This window comes from Pseudorasbora parva, chromosome 19 (assembly GCF_024679245.1).
Source record: "Pseudorasbora parva isolate DD20220531a chromosome 19, ASM2467924v1, whole genome shotgun sequence".
Lineage (NCBI taxonomy): Eukaryota > Metazoa > Chordata > Actinopteri > Cypriniformes > Gobionidae > Pseudorasbora > Pseudorasbora parva.
Genome location: NC_090190.1, coordinates 31273903 through 31300813, shown reverse-complemented (window position 1 = coordinate 31300813; position 26911 = coordinate 31273903). Strand labels below are relative to the sequence as shown.

Below are 26911 nucleotides of genomic sequence, written 5' to 3'. Positions count from 1 at the left end.
TTTTGAAAATCTGAAAAAAGACAAAGGTACAAGACTGTGTGCCTTTTTGTAGACTATGTGGTTTAGTGAGGGAAAGAACTACAATCCCATAAAGCGTTGTAAACTGCATAATTGAATTTAAACCTAGGGAGAAATATTAAACTACTAATTTACAAACATATATACAGTACTGCTTGAAAGTTTGTGGAACCCTTGCAAAATCTGTGAAAAGTGAATAATCTTAACAAAATAGGAGGGATCATACAAAATGCATGTTATTTTTTTTATTTAGTTCTGTTACAAATATGATATTTATATAATTATTTTTTACATATAATCCACAAGACAAAAAAAGAGATGAATTATAAAAAGAACTGAATACAACACTCATTAAACATTGAAATATTTTTTAATATAATGCATCATAAATTTAGGTGATGCAGCATTATTTGTCCAAGGGGAAAGTAAATTAAAGCAATTAGAGGGTTCCAAACCCAGACCTAAATTAATTATATAATATTTCATGAAAAAAAAAAAATCAAGATTACGTTACACATCAGTTCCCACTGCAGCCATTAGCACATTTCTGGCATCTTCTGCTATGTCATTTAGAGCTCTCTTCAGCATTATTACGACTGTCATATAGGACATTCCTCCTGCCACCACAGAGCCAATAATGGGTATGAGGCTCACAACATACTGAACTGCAACTTTAGCCACATCCTGGGAGGCAACACCCAGTAAAGATAATATTGAAGCTGGGTTTATCCCAAAACGCAGAGGACACTTCATAAGACTCTTCAGGTCTTCTATGCTCTTACCAGATCTCTCACACAGCTTCTGTAGAGATGGATCATCTAGACCAAAAGCACTGTAATACGTTTCGATCTCTTTTTTGACAATGGCTATATCTACAGCAACTGAAAGACCGGGAAGAGGAAATGTAGCCACTAAAGCAGACAGGAAGGCTACTCTTGCTATGTTTTTCTCAAATGCTTTCTTCTTTTTCTCATTTATCTCCAATGTAATATTTGGCAAAGCCAACAGCAGCACACGTCTCTTATGCTGTAGAAGCTCTTTCTCCATCCTCTCCTGCAGCTGATTTAAATCATACTTGCCGAGCTCCCAACCAGAGATCAGGAACACGACAGGATCATCTATACCGATCTTTCTCAGACCTACATTATAAAATAAGTTAAAAAAAGACATGTATTGAATATTTAATAATAATAATTATTATTATATCTAATAAAAAAGTTATCATTATCAGTATAATTATTAATATTTTAAATGTTGTTTTTACATTAGTAAACTATATTTGTTCAATGTAGCAGTTCTAAACACAATTGTGGCAAGGGGGCGTGGTTCAGCGAGGTCTGCAGCGGGAGAGAGAGCTGCGGGACGAGCGGTAAGTGAGGGGGTTGGACGCAGATTGATAACACCTGTCTCTTATTCCAGTAATGGGCGTGGTGAGAGCTTAAAACACTGGCAGAATCGGAAGCATGGGAGAGAGAGACGGACTGCTGACGCACCCCCTGAGACTCTGAGACTGAACCGGAAGCCGGAAGTACCGCGACCCGGAAGGGAAACGATTACTGAGTGAATGACAAAGAGAGTCACACTGAAGTGTGCAAGTGACTATTTTGAGTTTAATAAAAGCCGTCAGCAGTCCAAAGTCGACCCCTTGGTCCTCTTCCTTCCTTCCTCATCGAACTGTATTACATTGGTGCCGAAACCCGGGAAGGAAGTAGGACCGAGCCGCCGCCATGCAAACATCGTCCTCCACCCCACTTGCGGAGATCATCTCGTCCCTCGCGGTCCTGCACCATGAGCAACATCAGGCACGGACCTTAGGACGGATCAGGAACGAAGATTCGCGGCGATCGCCCAAGGCCAGCAGGAGGGCCGCGAGAGGTTCCGGAGCTGGCTCGACCGGGAGGCTCGCACCGAGGCCGCTGGGCAGACCGGCGCACCGGTTCACGTGCCGATGCACAAGATGGGGCCACAGGACGATCCCGAGGCCTTCCTGGATCTATTCCAACGGACGGCGGAGGCCTGCGGGTGGCCCCGTGCACAGTGGCCGGTGCGCCTCATCCCCCTTCTATCTGGAGAAGCCCAGGCGGCCACCCAACAACTACCGGTGGCGAACCTCCTGGTCTATAAAGATCTGAAGAGGGCCATTATCCAGCGGGTCGGCCGGTCGCCCGAACAACATCATCAACGTTTCCGTTCCCTGGACTGGGGCGAGGCCGGCCGGCCCTTCGCAATGGCCCAGCAGCTCCGGGACTCTGGCCGCAAGTGGCTATTGGCCGGCGGAAGCGACGTGGACCATATTATCGATCTGGTGGTGCTGGAGCAGTTCATCACTCGGCTCCCCAAGCGAACCGCCGAGTGGGTCCAGTGCCACCGGCCCACGTCGCTGGAGACGGCCATCAACCTGGCGGAGGACCACATGGTGGCGTGCCCTGGGGTCGGCAAACCCCCTCTAACATCTACCTCTCTCTCTCCCCCCTCTACTTCTCTCTCTCTCCCATCTGTCTCTCTCTCTCGCCCTGTCCCTCTCCCTAGGTCCCGCCCACCGGGCCCCCCTCGTATTCCCCCCCGAGGCCGGGGCGGGATGGGCCCGGGGCAGTTCGGGAATTCGAGGGCCCCGCCCAGGGGGGCGGGGCTGATGGGGGCGGGAGGGGATCATGCTTCCGGTTCCTCCCTCTCTCCACGTCCATTGTCCAACCCACTCCCCGCCTCGGGATCGTCGGCAGGTAGGCCTGGGCTGGCCTGTTGGCGTTGCGGGGACCCGGATCATTTTGTGGACCGGTCTCCCATGATGGACACCGTGACAATGATCCGGGTTCCGGACGTCCCGCGGGCCACCCCCGTTCAGGCAGGAGAGTACCAAATACCTGTGAGTATCAAGGGGGGTACATATCAGGCCTTGGTGGATTCAGGATGTAACCAAACCTCTATCCATCAAAGCCTGATGCAGCCGGGGGCATTGGATACAAGCCGCGTGGTTAAGGTGCGGTGTGTGCACGGGGATGTGGTGGAGTATCCGGTCGTCCCAATCACGATTCAGTTTAGGGGAGAAAAGCATAGTGTAGAGGTGGCGGTTAGTCCTCACCTCCGGCATCCGCTAATTTTGGGGACAAATTGGCCCGCCTTTTCGGCTTTATTGGGGTCGCTATGTGCGGATGCCGCTTGGGGGAAAAAGGCTCAGATAGGGGCGGCGCGAGTACAGGTTGGGGAGACTGAAACGGGACCACTGGAGACGGCTCCAGAGGAACTGAGCGGGATTGAGAGACTGATTCTCTCGGACCGCGATGACTTTCCTCTGGAGCAGTCACAGGATGAGACCCTGAAGCACGCCTTCCAACAGGTCCGATCCATCGACGGCCAGTCTCTCCAACCCGCCTTGCCCGTCACCTATCCCTATTTTGCCATATTAAAAGACCGGTTGTATCGAGTGACCCAAGACACTCAGACAAAAATGGATACAACCCAGTTGTTAGTTCCTAAGAGCCGCCGGGAAATGCTTTTCCGGGCGGCTCATTCTAATCCGATGGCGGGCCACTTGGGACAGGCGGCCACGCTGAATCGCCTCATGACCCGATTTTTTTGGCCAGGCATTCATGACAACATGCGCAGGTGGTGCGCGTCTTGTCCGGAATGTCAGTTGGTAAACCCACTGGCCGCTCCAAAAGCTCCATTGGGCCCCCTCCCATTAATGCAGGCCCCCTTCGAAAGAATTGGGATGGACCTCATCGGGCCATGAGAGCGATCCGCACGCGGGCATCATTTTGCGTTAGTCATCGTGGACTACGCAACACGATACCTGGAAGCAGTGGCTCTCCGCAACATTTCGGCGAAAAGTGTTGCGGACGCACTGTTTCGTCTTATCTCCCGGGTGGGGGTTCCGAAAGAAATCCTCACCGACCAAGGCACGGCGTTTATGTCACGTACGTTACGCGAACTGTACGGGTTATTGGGCATTAAATCCATTCGAACAAGCGTCTATCAGCCACAAATGGATGGCTTGGTCGAGCGGTTTAATCGCACACTTAAATCCATGATCCGTAAGTTCGTTCAGGAAGACGCCAAAAATTGGGACAAGTGGTTAGAACCCCTCTTATTCGCCGTGCGGGAGGTTCCGCAAGCCTCCACGGGGTTTTCCCCCTTCGAGCTTCTCTACGGACGCCAGCCTCGGGGGGTGCTGGATGTCCTACGAGAGACTTGGGAGGAGGGACCTTCTTTGGCGACAAACTAAATTCAGTATGTACTGGACTTGCGAACAAAACTCCACACGCTGGGGCGGCTATCCAGAGAGAATTTGTTGCAAGCAAATTCACACCGGGAGAGAAAGTGCTTGTATTACTCCCTACGTCAAGCCCAAAGTTAATGTCAAAGTGGCAGGGGCCGTTTGAGGTCGCACGACAAATTGGGGATCTCGATTATGAGGTGATACGGTCCGATAGGAACGGGGCTCGTCAAATATACCACCTCAATCTCCTTAAAAAATGGAATGAGGTGGAATCAGTGTTGTTGGCAACGGTGATCGGGGGAGAGGATGATCTCGGGCCAGAGGCGAGCATCAAAGCACAATCAGTCGCGCTGGCCCCTGGTGGAGATCACCTCTCACCGTACCAACTCGCTGATTTATCTAAATTACAGGCGGAGTTTGCCGACGTGTTCTCGCCCCTACCGGGACGTACCGACCTGATTCAGCACCATATCGAGACCGAGCCGGGCGTGGTAGTTCGTAGCCGGCCATATAGGTTACCTGAACACAAGAAAAAAGTGGTTCAGGAAGAATTGGGTGCCATGCTTGATATGGGAGTAATAGAAGAGTCCAACAGTGACTGGGCGAGCCCGATAGTTTTGGTTCCTAAAACCGACGGCTCGGTCAGGTTCTGCATGAAATTCGACGCCTATCCAATGCCGCGGGTTGACGAGTTGCTTGATCGGCTGGGCACGGCTCGATTTTATTCGACATTGGACTTAACGAAGGGCTATTGGCAGATCCCCTTGTCTCCATTGTCCAAAGAAAAAACAGCTTTCACCACGCCGTTTGGATTGCACCAATTTGTCACACTTCCATTCGGATTGTTCGGGGCTCCCGCCACCTTTCAGCGACTCATGGACAGGATTTTGCGTCCCCATGCCGCATATGCTGCTTATCTGGATGATATCGTGATTTACAGTCATGATTGGCAGCGGCATATGCGGCATGTCAGGGCGGTCCTGAGGTCGCTGAGAGGAGCGGGGCTCACGGCCAATCTGAAGAAGTGTGCGATTGGGCGGGTGGAAGTAAGGTATCTGGGCTTCCACTTGGGCCATGGACAGGTGCGTCCCCAAATTGATAAGACCGCAGCAATTGCGACCTGCCCGAGGCCCAAGACCAAAAAGGAGGTGAGGCAGTTCCTGGGGCTGGCGGGAAATTATAGGCGGTTTATACCCAATTATTCGGACCTCACCAGCCCTCTGACTGACCTCACTAGAAAGGGGCTACCAGATACGGTCCAGTGGACGGAGCCGTTCCAGCAGGCCTTCACCCAAGTTAAGGCTGCTCTGTGTGGCGGGCCGCTTTTACACTCCCCTGACTTTTCTCTCCCTTTTTTGTTGCAGACTGACGCGTCGGACAGAGGGTTGGGCGCAGTACTGACCCAGGAGGTGGAGGTGGGAGAGCGGCCGGTGCTGTACATTAGCCGCAAGCTCTCCAAGAGAGAGGCTAAGTACAGCACCATAGAAAAGGAATGCCTTGCCATCAGGTGGGCCGTTCTCACCCTCCGCTACTACCTCCTGGTTAGGGAGTTCACCCTTTGTTCGGACCACGCTCCTCTCCAATGGCTCCACCGCATGAAAGATACCAACGTGCGGATCACCCGTTGGTATCTAGCTCTACAGCCTTTTAAATTCAAGGTGGTCCACAGGCCGGGTGCTCAGATGGCTGTGGCCGACTTCCTCTCCAGAAATGGGGGGGGGGCTGCAGGCCGGACGGCTCCCCGGCCTGAGTCGGGCGGTGGGGGTATGTGGCAAGGGGGGCGTGGTTCAGCGAGGTCTGCAGCGGGAGAGAGAGCCGCGGGACGAGCGGTAAGTGAGGGGGTTGGACACAGATTGATAACACCTGTCTCTTATTCCAGTAATGGGCGTGGTGAGAGCTTAAAAACGCTGGCAGAATCGGAAGCATGGGAGAGAGAGACGGACTGCTGATGCACCCCCTGAGACTCTGAGACTGAACCGGAAGTACCGCGACCCGGAAGTGAAACGATTACTGAGTGAATGACAAAGAGAGTCACACTGAAGTGTGCAAGTGACTATTTTGAGTTTAATAAAAGCCGTCAGCAGTCCAAAGCCGACCCCTTTGTCCTCTTCCTTCCTTCCTCATCGAACTGTATTACAACAATATCTTGAACTTTTTGTTGTTCAAATCATTGTCATAAACTGAATAACTTACCTTTTTCACAGTCCTCTCGGATGTCATCCAGCGTCTTTTTCTGGTCAAAGTTCTTCTTTCTCTTCTCTGCAGTAATACAAAAGTCAATCTTGGAACGAACAAAATAAAACGTTTTCCCCATTCTCATGATCTCTTTGGCCAGCTGAGTGTGGCATTCTCTGAACCGATCTGAAGCAATGATGATGAAAAAATCATAGCGTTCAAACTGAACCAGTTTAAGATACTCATCGGCTTTGAAGTTTGGTGTTCCAATGCCAGGAAGATCCCACACTTTCACATTTTTGTATTTAGGGTGAAGGTAAACTTCAGGCTCCATAGTGGTTTCTACTGGGCCAGTTTCAGCAGAGCCCTCTTCCTCCTCTCCTAAACCCCTGAATGCATTGACAAACGTGGACTTTCCAGAACCCGACTCTCCCGTTACACCAATGTTAAGTTCAACAAGATCTTGCTTTTTGAGGTAATCTTTGATTGTGTTTATCGCTGACGGGAGATCCTGAGTAGATATGGATTCTTTAATATCCTCCAGGTCCTCCTGAGTTATTACACAATAATCTTCAAATGTAGACATCTAAAAAAAGAATCATATCACATGGTTATGCGGGGGTGGGGTGGGGGTGATGGGGTTCATCACGTAATTCATATGATCTTTCTTTTTTTGGATCATATAAAGCCTACAAAATTAAACAAACAATAAATAGACAAAATGCACAGATGAGCCAAAACATTATGAACATTAATATATTGTACTCCCCTCATTCAGACAATCCAGAGTTGGTACTGTCACTCGATGCTGAAAAGGCATTTGACCATGTTGAATGGATCTTTTTCAGGTCTTAGAGAAGTTTGGATTTGGTCCTACTTTTACTTCCTGGATTAAAATGGTATATGCAGCCCCTAAAGCTTCAGTACGTATCAATAATGTCTATTCAGAGTATTTAAAACTACAATGAGGCACAAGACAGGGTCACCTCTCTCCATTGCTATTTGTCATAGCGATTGAACCCCTTGCAATTGCCCTACGATCCACTTCCAGAAATGAATGTTATTTCACTATTAAAAATTTACTGGCCTGCTGACGAGTTTACATTTTGGTAGACCATCTGGAAAATGGTAATCCGTCATCTGCTTCCATAATCTTGGATTATTTTACCAGATGTTGGAATCAGAAATGTCCGTTTATTGGATACCTGTATATCAGTTGTTGACAAACAAATTGTTTCCTCTCTTAATAGAAAAGATACAACTAAGAACAGTCTCCTTCATGCTACTAGTGACAAATCCAACTCCTTTAAAATGTGGGTTACCTTAAAGTCAATTTTCATCGTATCTGCTCTAGGAAGGAAGATTTTGATGTTAAAGCCCATAATCTACATACAGATTTTAAATAATGTGGATAAGGGAAGTTTGCAAGTGAGTGTCTAAAAGTGGAGTGGAACACAGCCCTGTAGTATCCTTCCTGAGAAACGGAGGGTGCATTCTGGTAGCCTTTGTTGCGTTGCACTGACGCAATTGGCCTTCGAATGCGGCCTTCAGTGGGTCCATCCTGAATTGGGACAGCCTTTGTTGAGCTGCTGTGATGCAATCGCACTTCAAATGTGGCCTTTAAAGTGCACGTCCTTCACATTGGAACACAGCTTGGATTACTTCAAAATTCACCCTGTCCAGCTGGCCCTGTCAAAATGGCACCCTAAACCCTCACGGTCTTCTTCTGAGGCCCTGTCCCAAATGGCACACTTCATGTGCACTTTCGGTCTTGTGTACTTACAATGGCCGCTGCATGCGCGTGTCCGTTAAGTTCACAAGACCGTAGGGTGTCCTATTCTTCATTTAAGCTTAAAGAAGGGTGCTTGGGAGCAAGCTACGCAGAGGACAGTTAAAGCAGCATTACATCGTGAAAGTGCGGATTCAGAGGAAGACCGTGAGGGTTTAGGGTGCCATTTGGGACAGGGCCTAAGTCCGCACTTTCACAACGTAATACCGCTTTGACTGCCGGGATGAAGTCCACTGCGTAACCAGTGCGGGCGCGGCAGAAGTGCGTGTCGAGGGAGCATATCAACCTCAAAGAGGGCACTCGCGAGCACCCTTCTGAGACCTAAAATGACAAATGGGACACCCTGCGATCTTGTGGACTTAATGGACACACGCACAGAGCGGCCATTGTCTCAAGTCCACAAGACCGAAATTGCACATGAAGTGTGCCATTTGGGACAAGCCTGTGTGTTTTTATCCTTTTTGACCACTGCAGAACACCGTAGCTTAAGGTTGCCCTTCACTGTAATTTGAATGGTTTTTAAAGATCTAGCCTTTTATCACTAAAATGCTGGGAAGTACTTACAAGAGAAATAGGCCTATATTTTATCACTGCTCAAAAAATAAACGTAACATTTTAAATGGGCCGTTATGTAGTAGGCTATGTTAAAATAACCAAGCAACATTATGTTTACTTCATGTTTAAATAAGAGGCTGTATTAACTTGTTTTGGCTCTTTCCTTGTTGAATGAAATTACATCCTTTATTTTGAGATAAAATTCAAGACAGGATATAGATACCTTATTGATACAGCACATAATTAGGATATTATTTTTCTATTGTTAAATTAAATATGCATTCTTATTATGAATACTGAGTACTGAATACGAAATGATAAGGTTAAAAGATCTTACCTTTTTCAGTCTCACTTTTGAGCTTCCGAGGATACTGGAATTAGACCAAGAATGCAAGCTTATATAGTTCCTTCACAGATGTGAAATTTATTGCTGTAAGCATACGAATAAAAGTTTTAAGTACATTTAATAAATTGAATCACTTAATGTGAAACTTACTTGACTCGTATTAGTGGTAGATTAGTGGTAGTATTAGTGGTAGATTTGTTTTCTACAACAAGAAAACAACTTATCTCAAATGCATTTCACAGCAGTTAAATATGTTTTGTAAATATATTCGATTATCGTTTGTAGCCTATTCTGTCGGCTCGGGGTCTATATGGACAGGTCTAACTAAATGAGATTCCTGTCAATTGTAAAAAACACAAACAAAACAAAACAAAAAACATTGCGATAGAGAAGTAGCCCAGGCTGCATCATTCTTACCAAATTCTTCTGAGCAGTCTACACAGGATCCACGTATTGAAATGAAAAACTAATTGCGCAAAGCTACTTGTCCACCCGAAAGAAAACTGAACAACAGCGAGATCCACCCAAAAATACTTTCACTTTCACCGCTATAAATCGCCATAGTGACAAGAGTGTTTCATTTGCTAACATTTGTACATCAACTAGCCTATATGTGTACTAACAAAAAGACTAGTTTTCTTATTGCATTGCTCATTTTTACTATATGTTATTTTCAAAATCTTCAACTAGTTCACAAACTGTAGTTTAAATGGTTAGGCTATAGGCTCAGGATTTGTATGTTGCTTCAGTCATGTGTCCATAGTGGACATGTAAAAAATCGAATAAACAATTAGGCTATTATGACAAAATTAGATTCAGTTTTAAGATTCATTTCTAAGCAACAATCAAGTAGGTAGTGAGTGTGCGTGCGCGCGCGCTTGATTGGTCTCTGTGCGCTCTCTTTCGCACATTAATTTCTCACATTAATTCCTTCAAACCTGAAACTTTTTCACTGAGCAAAACATACTTGTTTAATTCTTTTTGTTGGTTGCAGTGGGTGAATCTTACTCCAGGTGTATGTATGCACTTGCTGATTGTTTTGATGGGTATATATTATTATTGCATGCATTATCATCAAGGCATCAGTGTGTGTGTATGTTCCTGTGTATTCATTCATCTCACATCCGCTATTGCTGTTTCATGAGTTCACAAAATAGTCAGAGTAATCAGAGAGTGGCTCCGAGCTCGGTATTTAGGCCTGATATTCCCCTCGTATTTCTGGTTAGGATAGTAACCAGGTAAATGTGAGGAGACGGGGTGGTGGAGGGATGCTGTCTAAGAACATAAGTGAAATACATACATATACATATATATAGTTATTAGAAATTCAAAAAAGCTGTAACATTGGGAAATATTAAAATATAAAATAACTTTTGTATTTGAATATATTTTAAAATGTCATTTATTCCTGTGATGCAAATCATTACTCCAGTCTTCAGTGTCAAATGATTCTTCAGAAATCATTCTAGTATGATGATTTACTGCTCAAGAAACATTTATGATTATAACCAATGTTGAAACATTTTTTTAGGATTCTTTGATGAATAGAAAGTTCAAAAGAACAGCATTTATCTGGAATATAAAGCTTTTGCAACATTATAAAGGTCTATACTGTCACTTGATCAATTTGATGTATCCTTAAAAGTATTAATTTCTTTAAGGTCTTTCCAAAAACAAAAAAAATTCTGACCGACCCAAAACATTTAAATGGTAGTACAATGCTACAAAAGCTTTTTATTTCAGATCAATACTGTTCTTTTGAAATTTCTATTCATCAAAGAATCCACATTCTATTCATCAGTTTCAACATTGATAATAATTCTTAATGATATATATATATATATATATATATATATATATATATATATATATATATATATATATATATATATATATATATATATGCCTCACTCTGTCACGGAACGGGGAATAAACAGACGGCAGGCAGAGAAGCAGCATCCGAATGCAGTGGAAATTTAATAACCAAAACAATCAAAAACCAGGATCAAAATAACAGCAAACAATGACAGGGGTATAAATACACATCAGGGAACAAGGCTAACAATATAACAGAGAGTGGTAAATGGGAAACACCTGGGAAAACTAATCAACATAAAAAAAACTACAAGTACTACAAAACTCCACAGGAAACAGAACAAAGCACAGATAACCGTCAACACAAAAGTCCCACAGAGTGCCAGACACTGAACAGATGTGACACACTCATATGCTGATTTGGTGACATTTGATTCCTGATTACTGACTACTTGGAATGACGTAATGATTGGATAGATAGATCATTTGAACATTCCTCTCAAACTTTGTTAGTAAAACATAATTTCTAATTGAAACCAGTGAAAAATCAATGGACAGTTTATAAAATACCTGTGTTCTGCAACTCTGAAAGATCTTCAAAGTAAGGCCATCCTTAAAATTATTTTGTTTTACTGAAAATATTACTGTTTGCAGTAACAGTAAAAAAAAAAAAAAGGTCAGTAGGTAGGTCTATTTTTTTTTTTTTTTCAAATTTTAATGTAAAAAAAAAAAAGTACATTTTTGGTGATGGTGATTACGTAGGTATGAATTTAAACAAATTAGCATATCGTGACGTCACTGACTGGGTCTTCAAGCCGTGCCTTTGGGCGCATAGACTTATTGCAGGCTATATAGACCACAAACAAATTGAAATATTTGTCAAAAACATGTTTATTGCATAAATTTCAGGTGCATTCATTAAGAAAAGGTTCCAACCACCAGATAACTGTCATTGACTCATAGCTGTCAACCCTCCCTTTTTTTCTGGGTTTCTCACGTTTTTTACCTCTTTTCCCGCTGTCTTTTAGTATTTTCCCGTGATAAGTTCCGTATTTTTACACTCGATTGTGTTAACTCAGAACACACAACTATTCTGTGTCTCTGAAGTGGCTTGCACTTGTTGCTAGATCAACGCATCTGGAGATATAGACTATATTTCAATATTAAAAAGCAAAAAGTTGTTTTTATGAATTCAATTAATTAAGTAGCTATAACCTACTCTTTACTGGTAAATATTACAGTAAACAAACATCACAGACAATGGCAGACGTTATTTTATTTTTGTAATATTATGTATTGTCTCTCAGTTTTTTTGAAGAGACACTGCCCCTCTTTCCTCCTTCTTGACAGCCTACATTTAGAATAATAGCTTTGATTAACGTTAATGATGAAAAAGGTAGTAAACTAGTAAAAGGTAGAAAAAGGTAGTTATATGCACGCCAAAATGAGTTTTGGCGTATACATTCCACGACATTCACACTCATACTATTTATATGCATTTTTTGTGAGATCCGGCTGGTGTAACAGTACAGATTGCTCACGGTTTGGTTTGTATCATGGTTTTAGGTTCACGGTTTCAGTACGGTTTGGTATTTGCCATGCTCAGGGAAAGAAAGAACTACTGTCAAATAAAAATAAAGAAAATAAGAACAAAAAACTTAAATACAAGCAGCAGCACAAATAAATACTATTGAGCAAAGATACTAATAAAATAAATGCTTTTCAGATTTTTCAGGTAGGTCTAAATTAGTGTTTAGGTAGAGAAATTGAATAAATTAATCAAATGTAAAATCACTGCACATTTAACTGTTTAAATAAAAAAATTAATCCTTATTAAACTTACAAAAGCTATTCAATCAAGAGCAGTGATTGATGTCCTTATCTTTTGTCTGACATTAAACAGACAGTAATAAAGGCTACTGCCCCTTTAAGGCCTAATACAGGGATATGCGTTGTCTTTCTCAACTGTATACATTTCACTTAAAGGGGGGGGGGCACTCAGTTTCAGTCAATCTCATGTCAATCTTGAGTACCTATAGAGTAGTATTGCATCCTTCATATCTCCGAAAAGTCTTTAGTTTTATTATATTTATAAAAGAAAGCCAGGCTGTACTGAGTCTTTCCGGAAAAAAAACGAGCGGCTGGAGGCGTATCGTGTGGGCGGAGCTAAAGAATGACGAGCGAGCAGCTAGTGCACAGCTGACATCGTCAAGCGTGGGAAATAAAACGTTACCCTAATAAAATATTGGCTATCAATCAGATTCAACTAATACAGATATGATCCAGAATCAGATCCGGAGGCTGAAATAAATTGAACAGGATAAGCAACAACAGCAGGACGTCTGTCTCTGTGGTATGTAACGTTACTGTATTTAGTGGCTTGTCAACATTTGCATTTGTTTACTTGTGGATTGTGAGGACATGATTTGGTTTATGGACTATTGTATGCGACTAAATCTTAGCAATCGCAAGCAAAATGGTTTTGCACGTCAGACTGTTATTTGTATGTGAAACCATGAATCACATTTGAATGTGCTTTGTGTGAACGTCTCGTAGGTTTGGGGTGGTTTTACAATAAACAAAACCACCCCAAACATGTGTGAGTTTGTCCGTTCAAGCGCAAGACTTGAAAGAGAACTCAATATCTGAGCGCTGAGAGACGTGCGCACGCTTTTGGACGAGCGCACAGAGACAGATCTTCTCAAACTGCAGAGAGTTCTCATTCGCGTCTTCTTGCGAATATATCCGGGTGATGATGGCGGAAATGACTGGTCATATGGCAGCACTCGCATGCATTGAACACAGTTTACAAAGATAGACCGTTTTGCCCACGGAAACTGCATAGGAACTGAGGAATGCAAAGCACGTGTCAAGGCGCGACCAATATTTCCAGCATTGAACACCATTCATTTCAGTGTAGGCTATCTCAAGCCCACTCGCTGGAAAATTGATGAAATTAATGGATATTTCGAGATTTTATGGCATTATTGTCCTCTCAGGAATAGAAGATTATGAAGCATGCTAGAGTTGATGTAGCCTATATTGTTAGATCGTCAGACTCTGCAGTTAGATAACGTGAGATCACTGCTAAAACTATATCCAGATGCTATCTGTCATTTCAACAGTTTTTAGATTCTGTGAGATCTTTCTGTAAAATGTGTTTATATTCATTCAAGGAATAATGTAGCTATAAATTTTTGCCCTGTTTTTTTTAAACACTAGCCTATTTGAAACTCCTCTCTTGGGAAAATTATGTATATTCTTGCATCATTCCTTTATATTCACCTGTTGTGTATGCTTTGAGTATCAAAATAACATTAGGACGATAACAACATAAAAAAAAAAAAAAAAAAAAAAAAAACTATGCCAGTAGATAGGGGAAGAGTAAGACTTATTGGCTCATTAGCCTTTTTTCTATTTTGAATGAATTTTTATAGTTAATCAAATTTATGCCACTAAAAAACTATTTTTGTTACTTTTTTGTTCTGGAATGTTATATATAGGCTAATTGTAGGGAACATTACAAAGTCTAATGAAAAACTAAAATATCTGACTACTTCAAGATAAATCTTTATTTAAATCATGTGCTGTTTGTTATGATGAGAGAATGGGAAGATTTGTGTAAAACGTAAACTTGCACTCAAATTAATTCAGCGTTTTAAGACTGTATGAAACTTGTTTTGATATGGTTTTGATCGATACTGAGAGAATTCTCATTCACAGTAAATTAAACATATGATTGGTTATTATTTTCAATAGAAATGCACGTGATTGGCTACAACACTCAATTGGAACTCGTTAACCTATACAATTATAGCACAACACACACACGCGCACACACGCACGCACGAACACACACACACACACACACACACACACACACACACACACACACACACACACACACACACACACACAGCACAACAGTGTGTGTTGGCTGTATTCAGATGACTTTAGTGGTCTTACACTGCTAGCCTACATTGTACTACTGAAGAAATTAAAATAAGCTTTTAATTGTTTAACAATATTTCATCTTTGTTATGAATGAGTTTGTCTGGAATTTATAATTTTTACTTTTATATTTTACATTGCATTTATTTTGTTCTTTAAGATAGATCCTCTGAGTATTAGCCTATGTCAAAAATATAAAATATAATTTATTTAATTTTTAATCTCCAGATCGTTGTTCGTATAGGTCATAGTTTGACTCAAGCTTTTTTGCTCAAAGGTGAATACTTTATGCATGTTTTGTAAGACCGTCCTGGGTATAAACAATAATGCTTGTTTATCAAGTTATTTCACTTAAGGATGTTTAGTAAGATTAAACTCTAATCTGTGCAAACATTAAACTTTGCTGAAATTAAAAACCTTGATTTGGTCTCTACACTTCATTATGGTAACTCTGCTAAACTATAATTACTAAAACTAAAACTGAAACTAAATAAATAAAAACTAAATAGAAATGTATTTGCAAAATAAAAACTAAACTAAAACTAGCAAAACCATTTGTAAAACTAACTAAAACTAAACTGAAATTTGTAGCAAAATTGAAAACGATACTAAAATAAAAACTAATTTCAAAAAGCAAAACTATAATAACCTTGGTGCGCGTCAGGTGGCGGTGTGAGATCCTGAGGCATGGGGCTGAGCTTTGCGTCCTTTACCCGCTTTAGGCACAATCGGCTTCAGAACGTGCATGTAAACGCACTCAAAGTGTTATTTTCTTCTCTATGCAGGTATTTTTTTTAGGTTTATTTATCAAAATGTTCTTTTATATATTTGTGTGATATTCTGTATTTCGATCGCGGCTTTAAAATGTTGTGAGAAAACGGTTTACGAATGTTTATCCACCACATTACCTTTTAGGCTATTTAAACCTAAATAAGAAAGCCATTGTCAGTTCGTCTATGGCAGGCAGTTTTGGTCGCTTTATTAAAAGTGTTTCCTGTGTCCAGTGTGTAAAGGGAAATAAAATAGTTTTATCCTTCTGCTGACAAGTGTCGTATCTCTCCCAACCCATTCACACACACATAGATGATTCGACTATTGGTCGAACATAGAGAGATTCGACAATTCTGATTCGATTGTCTAAATCCTTAGTCGAGGACAGCCCTAAAAGACTTTTCGGAGATATGAAGGATACAATACTACTCTATAGGTACTCAAGATTGACATGAGATTGACTGAAACTGAGTGTTTCACCCCCCCTTTAAGACACGAACCGATCGGTTTCTGAGAGAAACCGAACAGTATTTATATATTTTTTTTTACCTTATATCCCGACGAGTCTCATCAAGTTTTCCCATTAGCTGCAACTTCTGTTAGGTGAGGTCAAAAACCGCTGTGATCATATATATATATATATATATATATATATATATATATATATATATATATATATATATATAGATAGATAGATAGATAGATAGATAGATAGATAGATAGATAGATAGATAGATAGATAGATAGATAGATAGATAGATAGATAGATAGATAGATAGATAGATAGATAGATAGATAGATCATCCTGTGCGGATGGGTTAAATGAGGCATCTACATAACGTATGTCTATGATTGCGCCGTTATTTGACCTCACCAAACGGAAGTTATAGCTGATGGGAAAACTAGATGAGACTCATCGGGATAAGAGGTAAAAAAAAAATAACATAAATACTTGTCGTAATGCTTGTAGAGTTTTTCCTGTTTGCCGACAAGCCCGGGGACTGATGAAATGATTGGAGTACAACTCTGGGCAAAATACAGTCTAAGTGATGTTTATTTAGGAACCTGTCTCTACACACGTGCTCCAAATTAAATTCAAAACAAAAATAAAGAAATACACAAAATACTCAAATTAAACAACACAAAACATTAATACATATGCTGAGAACAGCAAACTAGGCATTAGGCCTCACCTCACAGCATAGCCATACATGCTACAGCCCTTTGGCTGTCCCTGGCCCAACTCCCCTCAACCCACAAACAATCAAGCTTGTATAAGTTTCCCGCCAAACACTCATGGATCATACCATCACATTCACATTTACACATGTAAACAAATAAACAAAATAAAGAAAATATAACAGTCAACAAAGTCTAGGTTCAATTGCTGCCCTCAGCTAAGCAACTCGGAATGAACCCAAGACATTGAGACAAATCATAATCATGAAAATAATAAATCAAAACAATAATAAGGTGAACGGACGTTCATGTGATGATGAGCCCTGTGTTCATCATCACACACCCCCCTCCCTCTAAACAGTCACAACCTCAGGAGTGACGTGATAAAAAGTCTGCCATAACATTTAACACTCCTGGTCTATACTGGATTTCAAATTTAAAAGGTTGAAGGGATAAATACCATTGTGTTATTCTTGCATTAGTGTCTCTCATTCTCCTGAGCCATTGCAAAGCTCTATGGTCTGTCTCAAGCACAAGTCTTTAACAATCAGATAGTACCTTAAAGTGTCCAAGGCTCATTTGATGGCTAGAGCCTCTTTCTCAGTTGTGGAATACTTAGTCACTCGAGGAAAAAGCTTTATGCTTATGTACTGCACAGGATGGCGATCTTCCCCTTCACCCTGTAACAGTACTGCACCCAGTCCTAGCTCAGATGCATCTGTTTGTACCACGAAAGAACAATCAAAGTCTGGACTCTGCAAAACGGGTTCTTTACACAAGCAAGTCTTAAGGCCTTTAAAAGCACGGTCGCATTCAGATGTCCATTTGACTTTAGTGGAACTGCTTTTTTTTGTAAGATCAGTCAACAGAGCTGCTCTGCTGGCAAAGTTAGGTATAAACCTTCTGTACCAACCTATCAAACCCAAAAATGACCTGACACTTTTCTTCGTTAATGGCGGGGAACATGACAAAATTGCTTGTAGCTTGTCCACTTGAGGTCTCATTGATCCTCCTCCAGCAACATAGCCCAAGAAAAAACTGTAAGCAATCTGGTATTTCTTTGAGTTTACCACCAGGCCTGCCTGTTGAATTCTTTCAAACACCTTTGCCAGGTGTCCCAGATGCTGTTCCCAGGTCTCACTGAAAATGACAATGTCGTCAATGTACGCTGCTGCAAAACTGTCCAGACCCTGTAACACTTGATCCACCAGGCGTTGAAAGGTTGCTGCGGCCCCGTGCAGACCGAATGGCATGTACTTGAAATGAAATAGCCCTGCCGGAACACAAAAAGCAGTCAAGTTCTTAGCAGAATCAGTCAATAGCACTTGCCAATAACCTTTACACAGATCTAAAGTTGTCAAATACTTAACTTTTCCTAGTCGTTCGATCAGCTCGTCGACTCTTGGCATCGGGTACGGATCAAAAGCTGATACAGCATTCAGTTAGAGAAGTCCACGCAGAATCTAAGCGTTCCGTCTTTCTTTGGCACCAGTACGACTGGGCTACACCACTCGCTTGTTGAAGGCTCAATGATGTCCGACTCCAGCATCACATGCACTTCCTCTCTCAGGGCTGGAATAAGGCGTGCTGGTACTCTGCAGTGCGTTTGCCTGATCGGCTCTGTTGCTAACAGACGAATATTATGGTGCAAAAGTGTCATTTTCCTGGCTTGTCTGAAAAGAGACCCCCGGTAAGCCCTTTCCCGGCACCTGTGTAGGCCTTGATGACCATCATGGATTCTATCCAGGATTACTTTCCTCATACAGGTAGGAATAACTATACGTTTGCCTCTCACGACTAAGCCTTGAAACTCAGAGAGCTCCCCTCTCACCTGGAATACTCTTGGATGCCCTCAGGTGTGCTTGCTGTATACTCTGGCCAGCCATTTCTAATGAACCAAAGGACTGACTGCAACTTGCTGTCCGATTCTGTGTTCATCCTCATCCACTCCATTTTCTGTGAAGTTGCAGGGAGGTTATTGACAACAGAAGCAATATATGCAGTTATCTCATTATGGATGTCCGTGCTCTCCACTGTGTGGTCTGGGCCCCTTGATAGTGCGTCAGCTACGGCCAGTGTCTTCCCAGGAGCATATTCTGCAATGCAACTGTGCCGCATTAATCTCATTAAGAGCCTCTGGCACCTGAAAGGAACATTATCAAGGTCTTTACTGTTTATGAGTGGGACGAGGGGTTTGTGGTCTGTGATTAATCTGAAGCTGTCCAGCCCATACAGGTATTTCTCAAAGCGTTCACAGGCCCAGACCCTCACCAAACACCTCGCCTTGTGCATACCTCATTTCAGCATCACTTAGGCGCCTTGAACAGTATGCAACAGGCCTACACTCCCCGTCATCTTTTTGAAGCAGGACGTCTCCCACTCCGTAGCTGCTTGCATCTGCAGAAACTGCTGTGGGTCTGCTGGCATCAAAGAAAGTGAGAACAGGTGCGCACATCAAGGCATTTTTCACTGAAAGGCTGTCTCCTGATTTGGACCCCAGTTCCACACCACTTTGGTTTTCAGGTCATACATAGGTTGTCTGACAGAGGCTAAATTAGGGATGTATTTCCTTAAGTAGTTCCATTCCTAGGAACCGCTTGAGTTCATGTACATTTTGGGGTACTGGAAAGTTAGCAATGCTGTCGACTTTTCCAGGGTTCGGCCTCACTTGTTGTGCGCCAATGATGTGACCCAAGAAACGAATTTGAGTCTGTTTGAACCTGCATTTCTGTTTGTTTAATCTTAGTCCAGCTGACTTCATGAATTTGAGAACTCTTCCCAGTCGTGCATCATGTTCTTTTTCTGTTTCCCCAAAAACCAGAACATCATCCATATAAATTGCCACCCCCTCAAGTCCCTGTAATGTCTCAGTCATTTTTCTTAGAAAAATTTCTGGGGTGCTTGTGATCCCAAACGGGAGACGTTTGAAGGCGTATCTGTCAAAAGGGGTGATAAAAGTTGTCAGTCTGCTACTCTGTTCTTCAAGAGGGATTTGGTAAAATCCACTTGCTGCATCCTGTGAGCTAAGTATCTTGGCACCTGTGAGTTTCGAGATGACTTCCTCTGTTGTAGGAAGAACAAACTTTTCTCTCTTCACTGCATTATTTAGCTTCCTCAAATCGACGCAGACCCGAACATCTCCATTGGGCTTGAGGACGGGAACTATGGCAGCGCACCAATCGGTTAGTTCAGTTACTTTTTCAATGATGCCTTCTTTTGCCATACGGCTCAGTTCCGCTTTCACCTTGGGCAGGAGGGGAAGAGGTACACGTGGCATACATTCACTGCATAGGGTTCGGCTCCTTCTTTTAAGACTATCTTGATCTGTTTTCAGCTTTCCACCCTGTTGAAACATCTTTTACTTCATTCACTTGCTTCACAAGCCCCATTTCTGTGGCTGCCACTCGGCTCAGCAGGTTATTTGCTTCCTTTCCTGGAGGTACATACACTGGATATGAGTAACACTTACCTTATTATGTTATTGTTGCTTGAAATTGACCCAGGCACTTGAGTTTGCCCCCTGGGGTGCTGAGTGAAGTTACTGCTGGGTATAGCTCTTTCTTTGGCCCAAGCTGTTCAAACGTTTCCTCACTTATCACACATGCATCAGCTCCTGTGTCAATTTTGAAGTTAAGCGGTGTATGACCAATCTTCACTTGAACTGTCCAATGCTCCTCATTTGTTTCCTCATTAATAGCTCCCAAGAACAATGCATTTTCCATTTCTTCCGTTATTTCTCTCACTGTCTTTATTTTACACATCCTCTGCCAATGTCCTTTCTTATTGCATTTATTACATGTACTTTTTTGTTGCAGGGCATATTTCGTCTTTTGCATGTGGTTTTTTACCACATCTACTGCAATTCCTTGCATACCCATAGCAGGCCGTGTTGCTCTGTGCTGCTGCATCCCGTGGTCTGTGTGTGTATCTCCCCCTCCCTCTAGTGGGCACTCCGTGTGTTACTTGTTGAACGAGCTCGCTGTACATTTCACGTGTTTGCAAACCAACTTGCACTGCAATATCTTCTGACTGCCTTACATGTTGTATAGCTTCTGTTAGTGTTAATGTAGGCATCAGTTGTAGTCTTTGGGAAAGTATTTTGTCCACCAGCCAGTCACGAATGTGCTCATCTCTTTTGTCACTGAACTCACAATTTGCAGCCAGTTCATACAGCGAGCGAATGTACGTTTCCACTTTCTCCCCCGGTAGCTGGTTTCTCTGATAAAAACATGCGCGCTCATGTATTAGATTCCGTTTCGGGATGATGTACTCCTCAAATTTCGCCAGTACATCAAATTTCTCTTTATCCTCCTCGTTTTCCAAACTAAAGGAAGCCAATATTTTCTCTGCCTCGCTTCCCATTGCATAAACTAGAGAACTGACCTGTACACAGCCGTCATCTTTGTTAAGTTTTGTCGCGGTTCTGAAGTGACAAAATCGCTGTTTTCATTCGGGCCATTCCGATGGATTTTCTAAAGCAGGGGTTTTCAAAACCATTCCTGGAGCCTCCCCAGCACTGCACATTTTGGATGTCTCCCTTATTAGTGTCTTATTTAACACAGCTGTATTAACTCATCAGCTGATTAGTTTAGTACTCCATGAGCTGAGCTGGGTGTGTCCAATAAGGGAGATATCCAAAATGTGCTGTGCTGGTGAGGCTCCAGGAATGGTTTTGAAAACTCCTGTTCTAAAGAAAACTGCTCCGGAGGATTAAACTTTGTCATTTTGTCGGCAGGGTTCACTCTGCACTCAGTTGACCAACTTCTGACACCATGTCATGTAATAATGCAATTCACAAACACGTTTCATGTCTTGCACGTCTCTTTACTGAACACCCATCCTGTCTCTTCTTCTGCACATGTCTAACACTTTTAACCAATCAACATACATGACAGACACTAGGGCTGTTTTGGCAGCAAAAGGGGGGCCAACAAATATTCATCATAATGTTATGCCTATTTCGGGGTCTATGGAAATGTTTGTTTGACAATACTCTCAAATCACATGAAAAAAAAATTACATGGCGTAATAACAATCACCAAAACTCCTTAGCCCTTAATACATAATAACAAATGGCGGTGTCTGCCAAATTTGACATTGATTGAGGCATAGTGTGCAATGTCGTGGAATGTATACGCCAAAACTCATTTTGGCGTGCATATAATACGCTGTTTTTTCGCGTGCATATGATAGGCACTTTATGGCGTGTATATGATGCTCTTGGGTAGGTTTAGCAGTGGCGCCTCCAGAAATTTTTCATAGGGGTGGCCAGATGGGGCCACTTAAAATCTTGGGGTGGCACACCAAAACTAGAAACAATTATTTCAGAATTTTATTCTACTGGTGTAGTAAACCGGCCTGTAGCACGTCACGACACATGATCTGCATCGTCTTTTACTAAAAAATATTTTTTGACTTATTTACTTACCAGTAGTCTTCGTCTTCTAACGTTAACTTCTTTTTAAATTTCTGACTGACGGGCATGCGCTGACCTGTTGCTGTCTGAGTGCGCAAAGTTTATTAATAAGTCTATTAATTTATGAGGCTCTTCAGTTCAAATTATCCAGTACCAAAATAATAATACACTTTATTTTCCAAGTTCATAAATGATTTTCAAAACGGATTTGGAAAAAAAAAAACATACACACAAAAAATGACTTATTTTAAATATAAAATATATATATATAAGTCTTGGGCATGTCAAAGATTAGTAACAACTTTGGCTTTGATGCATTGTTAGTTTTTGTGCAGCATCAGATTTTTTCTCCCTCATTTACTGTTCGTGCCTGTTTTTGCCCCATTGACTTCCATTATAGCCACGTTTTTTGATTGGAAAGCCATGAGACCATATAATCATGCTTTTTTGATTGTTGGTGGTTTTCCCAGTTGGGAAGAGGTCAAATGTGTAATATTTACAGTTGATAACCAGGTGGCACCATTAACCCTTTAGATAGGCCTGTGCTGAAGAAAGAAACAAAAGAAGCTTAGTTTCTAGCATTTGTATAGAATAACTGCATATAAATGAGGGATTAAAAAAATGTACACAAACTAACAATGCATCAAAGCCAGTGTTGTTACTAATCTTTGACATGTCCAAGACTGTGATAAAAGGTCAAAAAATATCCAGTCCACAATCACTTTTTATATTGAAAATAAGTTATTTTGTGTGTATGTTTTTTTTTTCCAAATCAGTTTTGAATCCGTTTTTGAAAATAATTTATGAACTTGGCAATTAAAGAGTGATAAGAGTGACAATGAAACAATGACAGCAGCTCAACAATAAACATGGAATAAAGTATGTAAACTTGCAACAGAACACATTTTAAATTATTTTACTTTTGATTATTTTATTTATTTCTGAAGAACTCTTTAGAAGTATTGGTGTACTTTAAAGGAATAGTTCACCCAAAAATGAAATTTCTGTCATCATTTACTCTCCCTCATGATGTTCCAAACCTGTATGAGTTTCTTTGTTCTGTTGAACATAATATATTTTGAAGAACGTTTGTAACCAAATGTTTGCTTTGGGGGCAACATTGACTTCCATGCTAGGAATGTGTCTTCATATGTGTTCTACATAAAGAAATGCACACAGGTTTGGAACAACTTGAGGGTGAGGAAATTATGACAGATTTTTCATTTTTGGGTGCACTGTCTCTTTAAGCAGTCATCTGAACCAGTAACCACTTTACTGACAATTCTGAAATTCAAAAATGTTTAATCCTCTTTATTAATTTACTATTATGACTATATTATTATGTAATTATTTGTCTCATTTTAATCTAAATATTTTTTAAATATCAAACTGCTAAATTGATAACATTAATAGGCTATAATCTATTAATCAACCGTTCTAATGTCTTGACAAATAAGTCTGCCAAGCTCTGATAACGTATGGAATATTATATTATATTATCCATTAAAAAAACAATAGGCCTACCTTTAGTTCACGGATGTGTCTGTCATTGCATGCTTAAAGTCAGACAGTCTGAGACACTGAAATGCTTCTCTGCAAAGGGTGCAGTTTGTCTTAGGTTCATCTTAAGTTACTGGACAGACCCACTCATGATACCTTTTTTTTTCTATTCAGCACTATATCAGGAAATCCTCTTGCGTTCAAACTGTGGACGCGAGCTCGACGTGTTTTTAATAAACCGCGCAATTTTCCAGCGCATGTTCTCGAGACTCCGTCGCTATGGCAGTAGCCTAGAAATCTAGATGCACCCTAGCGGCAGCAAATTTAATTTGCCCGCAAGTGTCGTCTAGGCACTCTCAATACCATTCTGAGCTGTGTTCCTCAAAATCTGGACGGCCCAATCACATCATGTAAAGATCGGCGGGCGGGGCCATAATGACGACGGCCGAGTTGCGTTTGCGTGCTTCTAGTTAACACAGAAACTGGCAAACGGCGGCGGTCTTTCGAATCAGCTCTGACCGCGACTCTGGAAGACTTGGAGTTAAGCTTTTCTCTGAGAAAAGAACAAAGAACGGCACTGAAGTCATTCTTAAAAAGGGAAGATGTGTTCGTAGTTTAGCCGACCGGATACGCCGAATGTTTAATCTATCAGCGAGCTCTGCTTCACCTTCGTTGCTCTGGTTGGTGTAGCGCTATCCTATCGCATGCAGAGGGACTTTGAAAAACAACCGTTTATCCCTAATACATTCCATGACATTGCACACGCGTACTATTTATAAGCAGTTTTGTGAGATCCGGCTGATCGAACAGACCACTGGGAGGTGGGGAAGGGGGGGCACCAGAGGGAAGCTGGCACAGAGATTCACCTTTTTCTCGACTAATTTGGTCTAGGCCTATATAACATTTGTATTGCTTTTGTATATTAACATGCTTTTAGAAATATTTTATTTGTTATTTATGCTAGTAGCCTATGGTGATGATTTTTTCACGACCCAGATTTTTTGGTGCCCCCCCAATTACTTGGTGCCCTACGCGCAGTGTGTGATGTGCGTGTGCGGAGCGCCGGCCCTGCTTCAGTGGGTGCATCCTGAATTAGGAAAGCCTTCGTTGCACTGCTGTGATGCAATTGCACTTCAAATGCAGCCTTCAGATGGTGCAGACTTCACATTGGGACAGCCTTTGTAGTATGCCACTGTGACGCAATCGCACTACAAATGTGGCCTTCACATTGGGACACACCTTGGATTACTTCAAAATTCACTGTAGGGCCCTTTCCCAAATGGCACCCTAAACCCTTACGGTCTTCCTCGGAGTCCGCACTTTCCCGACATAATGCGCTGTGAGCCTGTGACTGCCGGGAAGAAGTCTGCTGAGTAACACGCACCTGTGCAGACTCGGAAGAAGTGCTCATCAAGGGCACATATTGACCTCAAAGGGGACACCCTTCTGAGACCTAAAATGACAAATGGGACACCCTGCGGTCTTGTGGACTTAACAGACACACGCACACGCAGCGGCCAATGTAAGTCCACAAGACCAAAAGAGCTCATGAAGTGTGCCATTTGGGACAGGGCCTATATGTTTATATCCTTTTTGACCACTGCAGAAGAGCACCATAGCCTACGGCTTCCTATTTTTAAACAGATTTATATAATTATATTATTTTCCTATTGTTCAATTAAATATGCATTCTTATTATATCAATGACATTTTATTTACAGCATAGGCTACAACTGAATACGAAATGATAAGATTAAAAAGTCTTGTTTTGTAAGTCTCACACTAAATGATTATGTAGGCTATATGGACTGACCTAGCTAAATGAGAATCCTGTCAATTGTATACATTTTTTTTTTAAAACCATTGCGATAGAGACAAGTAACTTAGGTTGCATTATTCTTACCAAATTCTTCTGAGCAATTCACACAGCAAGGATGCACGTATTGAAATGAAAAACTAATTGCGCAAAGCTACTTTTCCACCCGAAAGAAAACTGAACAACAGCTGAACGAGATCCACCCAAAAATACTTTCACTGCTATAAATCACTATAGCGACAAGAGTGTAAATATTTATTCGGAGTTCATTTCATCTGCTGACATCTGTAGTACATTATCAACTAGCCTATACAGACATTTATTCAAATGTAGTTGAGTTCACTATTTCAGTCCCTGTTTTGTCATTTTTCATTGTCAGTCATTTTACTGTATGTCATTTTCATGTTTATTCCCAACATTTTTTATTAATAATAATAATAAATTTTATTTATTTATAATTAGATTAATAACTGATTTTGGTGACCAAAGTTTCTCAGCGCGCTCACGTCACGCTTCAAATTCCGTAAAGGGCAAATTCAAACCTCTCATTCACACAGGTGACTGCTGGTCGGAAGGGATAGTCTACATAATAATTTTCATTTTTCTTAGAAACACTTATTGTTTTACTTCAGAAGACATTGATTCATCTATAGGGATGTATGGATTGCTACTTATTGCTGTAGCCTATGTGCTATTTAATGCTTCAACTTTAGGAACCCAAATGAGTTTTCATTAGGAGAGATTATTTATTTTTCTGTGTTCATATGAAGAAATAAAGTTGTATGCATCTCGCATGGAATGAGGTTAAAAGATACGAACATTCAGAATAATGTAAGGGTGTATTGTGTCACAATATATTGTAATACAAAATTGCAACAATATGTAGGCTTTTGTGGAATTAAGTTTAGACAGAATTAGTTTGGTATGAGATATGTTAATTTCACATTAAATATGGTAAATCCTGATAAAAATAAAATATATTTTAAGCATAGTAGGCTATATATTACAAGCAGAATGATGAATATTTATTTTCTGCTGTCATCATTTCCCAGTAAATTTTTGCACTTTAATGAACAGTGTAGGGATTTGTAGGCATAATATAATATAATATAATATAATATAATATAATATAATATAATATAATATAATATAATATAATATAATATAATATAATAATAATTTAAAAAAAGAGGAAAAAAATGGCCCGTAAACTGTCACTGAGACATTTGACATTTGTCACTTTGACATTTGACCTTTATTACCTAATTAATTATTACCTAATTAATATGCACTCCAGGTACAAAGGTAGCCTTCCTTTTAAAATGGTACCAACCCAGTGACAGCTTTTGTCCCTTTTTTTAGAG

At 41.3% G+C, this 26911-nt stretch overlaps 1 protein-coding gene across 1 annotated transcript; it reads right to left on the bottom strand.

Annotated features, from left to right (window-relative positions):
* Positions 1–443: 443 nt before the first annotated feature.
* On the bottom strand, positions 444–21242 carry LOC137048101 (interferon-inducible GTPase 5-like). Its single transcript, XM_067426101.1, has 3 exons — positions 21199–21242; positions 6428–6995; positions 444–1157 (listed from the first exon to the last, which is right to left on the bottom strand). Exons 2-3 carry the CDS (start codon positions 6993–6995, stop codon positions 529–531), a joined length of 1197 nt encoding a protein of 398 aa, XP_067282202.1. The 5' UTR covers positions 21199–21242; the 3' UTR covers positions 444–528.
* Positions 21243–26911: the final 5669 nt, after the last annotated feature.